Source organism: Myotis davidii, unplaced genomic scaffold, assembly GCF_000327345.1.
Source record: "Myotis davidii unplaced genomic scaffold, ASM32734v1 scaffold370, whole genome shotgun sequence".
NCBI lineage: Eukaryota > Metazoa > Chordata > Mammalia > Chiroptera > Vespertilionidae > Myotis > Myotis davidii.
In genome coordinates, this window is record NW_006288615.1 from 4,037,889 (window position 1) to 4,044,938 (window position 7,050).

A 7,050-nucleotide genomic window follows, 5' to 3' on the forward strand; every position below is an offset into this window, starting at 1 on the left:
CCACTTTTGGTTCATTGCTTTTGACCGAGTGTTTAAAAATACTCTGCAACACATCTATAGTATTCACAAGCAGTGAATCAGGAGAAGAAATGTAGTTTCTGAGAAAGCTTCAAAGAAATACCGACTTTATCTCTTCCCCAGCCTTTTCCGCTGAAACCCACCAGTCTTTTTCTGAGCATTCTTGTTCTATAAATAGAACAGCAGCTCTCCTTGGGTAGCCCACGATCAGTTCTCATTCGGTCTCTGAAAGATATATGTGTGTGTGTGTGTGTGTGTGTTGGATTGTGTTTTAATTTTGCTTTTCTTATGTGTGATATGTGTAGCAGGAGATGCAAGAAAAAATATTCAAGTGTTTATCCTTTAAAAATAACTCAGAACTTTTCTGGTTCTGTGCTTGTTTTTTTTTTTGTTTGTTTGTTTTAAATTTGCATTTAAGAAAGAGATGGAAGAGAGTCCTTCCCCTGCAGAGGTAAGGAAAACTCGTGGGCGAGGAGAGGTGCATGCACCTGTGAGCAAGTCCTGTGGGGTCAAGAGGAAAGGCTCTCCTGCTGTGGGGTGCAGGCGTCTGAGGTTCTGAGCTACTGTGCACACTAGCTGGCCTGTGTCTTTGAAGAGCACATTGAAATGAACAGCACCATGTAAAGAAGGGGTCTGCAAAGAAGGTCAGGAAACTCCCTGGGATTGGAGGTTCGGCTGTCTCTCAGCCTGGGTTCTGTCTGGTTCTGGTTTGTATATGTTCCCGCGCTTCCAAAATGCCAGGCCTTTGTTCAGTTAAGGATGGAGGTTTCAGACTCTGACTGTAGTTGGTGTGTCTCTCCTTTTGATCACTGGGTGATGTTGTGTTCCTCTCTCTGGAGCAATTACCTGGGAGAGCAGGTGGGCGACCTTCTTACAAGTAAAGGTGCAGGTATACATCACAGAGTGAATAGGTAGATTCCTCAGTAGATTTTCTCCTGGGTTGGTTCTCTTGGGAGTTGAGAGCAGCTTCCATCATACCTGGCCTGTGGTTGTGAGCCGGCATGTGCCTAGGAAGTTCACAGAAGGGACATCCTGTAGTGGGGAAGGAGAAGAGCATGCTGTCTGCATTCCCAGGACACCTCGGACTGCTGTGCTGCTTAGGTGGGGGTTCTGCTGCACAGCCTGGTGTGTGTGGTGTGTGTGTGGGACAGGGGCTTTCTTCATTGTCATCATCTGGGGCAAGTAACATTGCATCCTGAGTTCTGCTCCCTCCCTGGTTAGGAGTAGGCCGATGGAGGGAACAGATGACTAGTTCTCTGCTCTTACCTTCTGATGTATTTGGGGGACAGGAAGTTTCTATGTCTGGTTTTTTCTTATGTCATCTGAGGTGGCCCCAGATACCCAATGCTTCTTACAAATACTTTTTAAAAAGTTACTTAAAATTACTATGGGATTAGGTGATTAAACAAAAGCTTATTTGAACCAATATTCTTGTCCTTTAACAGAATTTTTGTACATTCTGCCTCCATTCCGTGATGAGACTCTATGTAGAATGGACATTTCTGTTAGGCGGGGTAAACCATACCCTGCAGACTCTGAGAGCCAGGCTCTTGTTCATGCATCTTGTTTATTAGTTTTGACCTGTGTTAGTGGCTCCTAGTGGTTCCATGTGTCAATGACCGGGTAGACTCTGGAGCATTTAACTTCTGAGTGATCTGCTGGGTTCTCTCAGCCCACTAGGTGTCCAGCCCATGGGATGCAATGTGAGGGGAACAGCTCCAGGATAAGCCAGGCCCGATCTTAGCTTTCATTGAGACGAGGTGAGTAGACTGCTGTCCACCTCTTGATTCTCTTAACAAAACTCCTGTTTTGTTGTGGCCTCAGATTTACAGGACGAGATAAATTTTAATGACTTTGGCTATCCACTTATCTCTTACCGTGTGGACAGACACATGTGCCTGGCCTGTGAATATGGGTGAGGGCTGTATGGGGCGCAGGTCTGGAGCCGCACTGAACCCCACAGCAACCTACGTCGACAGTTTTGGCAACAGGATCCTGAGAAATGGCAGGAGGCCAAAGAGCATGGAGACGAGGCCAAGAATAACTAAAAAAATACCAAATGCTGAAGTTGGAGAAGGCACTGGCCCAGGCCGCTTGCTGTGGTCCTTCTAACCTTCTGTCCATTTTTGCTGCTCCCCAGGCATGTCCAGGGCACACCTTGGGCCTCTGAACACTCCCCCCCCCCACACTTAGGCATGCCATCGCCCCACAGAGAATTGTGTTAGCCCTCCCCCAGCAGTGCGCTCGGCCTGTCCATAGGTCAAGGTCTGGGGAGAGTGTGAGAAATATTTCTGTTAGGCTGTCAGCAGTTAGAGACGCGCATGTACCAGACCGTCAGTGTGCAGCTTGGGTGGATGAGCGCAGTGGTGCTGTGAAAACGTGTGCTCATGAGTTCGCTTCTGTGCTTTCAGACTGTCATCAAAGAGGGAATGCTCACCAAACAGAACAATTCATTCCAACGATCCAAAAGGAGGTACTTCAAGCTGCGAGGTCGAACACTGTACTATGCAAAGACTGCAAAGGTAAGGAGAAGTACCGGAAACTTCATGGGAGGAAATATCCGGGGACCTGCAGGGTGCTGGGTCTTCATCTGGGAAGAAATCTTCGATTTTTACAGCTGTGTTTTCTAGAGAAAATACTCTAGGGTTCTAGATTTTATTTGTTTCCATGGAGATCTAGGTGCTTATAAACATTGAGTTTTATTTATTTCATGTTGTATGTCACCAACGGGGAAGGAGAAATGTCACAGAAATAACCATATTACAGCTGGATATCTTTCCTGCAGAAAGATTAGGGGTCACAGACTTATATATCTTTTATGGATTAGAGTGTATTTTTAAAAAGTACTTTGAGGTATAATTGGCATACAGAAAGCTATAGATATTTTTTAATGTATACATTTTGATGAGTTTGGAGATAAGTATACACCGATGAAACCAGCACAAAGTATTTTTGAAATGTACCGGGCTTCTTGGTGTGTGAACAGCAGTTCCTTATCCCTGGGCTCTCTAGCCAGGGTACTTCCTGCTGGGTGTCATGTTGCACGTAAGACTGAAAGCTAGAATCACCAGGCAGATGCTGGGAAAGAGGAGGAGACAGTGGGAGTCACTCAGTTACCGCCATGTTTAAACAAATGTGGTCTTATACTTTTCAGATATTTGTGTGTTTGTAAAACTAGTTTTTGGTATTCTGAACACTAGTATTTTTGTATCATGTTGCTGTCAATACTGATATTTTGGTGTTAAGAAAAATCCGAAATCTGAATCATTTGCATTTTGTATCCTTAGAGAGTTAGTACATTAAAATTTGAAATTGAACAGAGCACCTTGTTATAAAGGGTTCTGACCATGTCCCTCATTTTAAAAAAAACAACCTTACAGTTATTTTAGTTCTATGGGCATTAGGGGTTGGGGAGAGGTTATTTAAAAGGCCAAGCCTCTTTTCTGGGTTATTATTATTTCCTCCAGAGGTTCCCTATGGAGTCCTCGTAGAGGGGCCAGTAGGGTTAACAGGAGGTGGGGACTGTGATGGTAGGTTTGGGGGTAGAGGAGACGAAAATGGGACCTGTTCCCAGGCCTAGATTCCATACCTTTTTCTGGAGCCTTTTTCTCTCCAGGACTAGATACTTTCCACTTTGCTCCCTCGTTTTCTTTCACAGCCCAATGTCTTCTCTTTGGGTCAGTCTCTCTTCACTAGAATAATTTATTTTAGTGGGGACCTTTCTTCCAAATGTGCTTACTGGAGAAGCTAGAGCCAGGAGGACAGAGGATCCTCAGTCCAGACCCTTGCTCTCTCAGGTAGATTCTGTGTGAGGACATATTTCCCATTTAAAATGAAATGCCGATATTACAGAAAATAAATAACAGAATTATATTATTACCATTATTTTTTCTACTAATGCAATTACTAGTGAACTCCCTGTTTAAAAAAAAAAATCACGGAGCCATGCCTGTGGCTAGATGGGGGGATGTTGTCAGCGCTTAGTTAGGCAACAAGCCTCCAATTTCAGGGTCCTTGGCATCTATGGATGCTTGACTGGGATTGAGGAGAGTGGTGGGCAGCACTGGGCCAGGGCTTAGGAACGTGTCCACCTCAGAGGTGCCTTAGCTTCATGCTGACTGTGGTCCCTGTGTCTCTCCAGTCGATCATATTTGATGAAGTAGACCTGACAGATGCCAGTGTGGCTGAATCCAGCACCAAAAATGTCAACAACAGTTTTACGGTAAGACTCTGGACATATATCTTTCCTGATTCTTCACCATATCTGGTTTCCCTTTTTAATTTGAACAAATGTGTGAGCAGTTCAGACTTTTTCATCCTTTTCACTCTGATGGGAACGATTCCTGGTAAATATTGAATTTAAGGCTTAAAATAATACTGTGGTTGGTGAATAACGGAAAATTTGGCACTTGTAAGCACAAAGGCTTGGTACAAATGAAAATTTTTAACATGTTGTAGTTTACATTTCTCTAACAGTTTTACATAGAAGTTTGTTTTTCATTATTGTAGAAAATTTGGAAAATACAGGCAAGTATGTTGAAGCAATGTAAAAATAGCCATAATTAGGCCACCTCAAAACAGAATGTTGATATTTTGGTGTATTTAGTTACACCAAACTTTTTTTAGTTTTAAACTACCCCCTCCCTCCCATTTATAAAAGTTTTGTGCTTTCTGCAAAAGTTCTAAGTGCATAAAATCATATGACACCCCCCGCCCCCCCTCCCCCCATACAAAGGTAGCAACTGTGCACTCTGGAGTGTTTATTTTTATTTCTAAACTAGAGGCCTGATGCATGAAATTCATGCAAGAGTAGGCCTTTGCAGCCCTGGCTGCCCCGTGGCCCCACCCCCTGCCCACTGGTCATTCCAGAAGGTTGTTCTGCCGTCAGTCTAATTAGCATATTAGCTCTATTATATAGGATATCTGTGTCTTCACCCACATCCACCATAAGATCATAGTGATCCTTTTGTATTTACACTTTTTTTTCTCTTGACAATTTATGGTGATTATTTCTCTGTGTTAATTGATCTGAATGTTCATCATATTTTTTAATGGCTATGTAGCATTTCTTGTATGACTTTCTAATTTTGGCTTCAGGAGTTGACTTTAGTACCTATAAGTTATGACTCCAATATTAGGAATGGAGTATTTAAAAATAGTTTTCTTGCCGAAACCGGTTTGGCTCAGTGGATAGAGCGTCGGCCTGCGGACTGAAAGGTCCCGGGTTCGATTCCGGTCAAGGGCATGTGCCTGGGTTGCGGGCACATCCCCAGTGGGAGATGTGCAGGAGGCAGCTGATCGATGTTTCTCTCTCATCGATGTTTCTAACTCTCTATCTCTCTCCCTTCCTCTCTGTAAAAAATCAATAAAATATTTAAAAAAAAAAAAAAAAAAAATAAAAATAGTTTTCTTAGTATTACTAAGCTATCTCATTTAGACATAAAGTGTGCTTCCTATTTTTTTTTTCTTCAATTCTTTGATAACAGTCAAGGTGGGTAATTTTCATCATATTTAGGATCTGATATTTTGGATTAGTGTTAGTTTCAGATACTTCCAGGTTTTGTTTTTATCTTATTTAATTATTGATTTGATTGATTATTGATGTTGCTGATACAAATGGGATTTTCCTTTCTTCATTTAAATTTGTACTTTGTGATGATGTAACTAACTGTTCCTGGTTTTGCTTCATGGCTTATCGAATTAGCCTTTCCTGATAGTTTCTCTTATCTTATGCTTTATTTTACTTGGAATATTTTTAGCCTTTTCTCCATGAATTTTATGGTTAGTGTCTGGGAGAGACATCTAAAACTATGTAAATGATTGTTCTTTGATATGTGGCTTTTAGAGTTTTTAATTTAATAAGTATAGGTATTCTCATTGGAGTGTTTTGAGCGTTAATTTAGGTGACCAATTTGGTTTTAGTATTTGTACATTTCCTAGTAATAAATTTTTCTTGGTAATGTTGAACTTTACAACCAAATTTTGGATTTAGAATTTTCTGTCCGTGTGTGCTTTTCTTTGGTGTGGGAAGGTAGCCTTTGTTGTGTTTTGATTTCAGAGTTAAAATAGCTGCATAAAATTCATTTAGTAACTTTTTTTGATTTTATGTGTTCTGGAACACTTAAAAAAATCTTTATTGTTGAAAGTGTTACAGATACCCCCCCTTCCCCCTCTTCCCCTCTCCCCCATTGCCCCTTCCAACTGGTTTCCGCCCGGCCCCAGGCCTTCACCACCCTGTTGTCTGTGTCCATAGGTAATGCATATATGCATATAAATTCTTTGGTTAATCTCTTCCCCCCTCACCCACTCCCTCCTTCCCTCAGAGATTTGTCAGTCTGTTCCATGTTTCCATGCCTCTGGTTCTATTTTATTCATCAGTTTACTTTGTTCATTAGATTCCTTGTTTGTCTATTTTGATTTTTAGATTCAATTGTTGATAGATATGTATTTATAGCCATTTTATTCATATTTTTTATCTTTTGTTTTCTTCTTACTAATTGCTTTTCTTTTGCTGCTTTTAATATTCTCTTTGTCTTTAATCCTTGGCATTTTAATTATGATGTGTCTTGGTAGGGGCCTCTTTGGGTTCCTCTTGTTTGGGACTCTCTGTGCTTCCTGGACTTATAAGTTCAGATAGGGAAAGTTTTCTGTCATTTTTGTCTTCAAATAGGTTTTTAATGTCTTGCTCCCTTCTCCTTCTGACACCTCCATAATGCAAATGTTGGTGTGGTTGAAGTTGTCCCAGAGGTTCCTTATAATATGTTCATATTAAAAAAAAAAATACACACACACACACAAATACATACATACATACATATATATATATATACACACACACACACACATACATGTATATATACACACACACACACACACACACACATACATACATACACACACACACACACACACACACACACACACACACACACACACGGTAAACAGAAAGGCTGAATGATCCCAAGTAGGGTGGGAAGTGCCTGCTTACCCACTTCAGTAGCCGTCATTAATTTAAGTGCTCTTATTTTTAAC

General features: G+C 41.3%; 1 protein-coding gene across 1 annotated transcript in view; it reads left to right on the top strand.

The window, feature by feature from the left end:
• The first annotated feature begins 427 nt into the window (after window positions 1-427).
• Window positions 428-7,050, top strand: part of DGKD (diacylglycerol kinase delta) — an 81,119-nt gene continuing 74,496 nt past the window's right edge. The window contains 3 exon segments of the mRNA XM_006760445.2: window positions 428-469; window positions 2,430-2,540; window positions 4,160-4,240. Of these exon segments, the coding sequence (XP_006760508.2) occupies window positions 443-469; window positions 2,430-2,540; window positions 4,160-4,240 (219 nt within the window). The 5' untranslated portion in view covers window positions 428-442.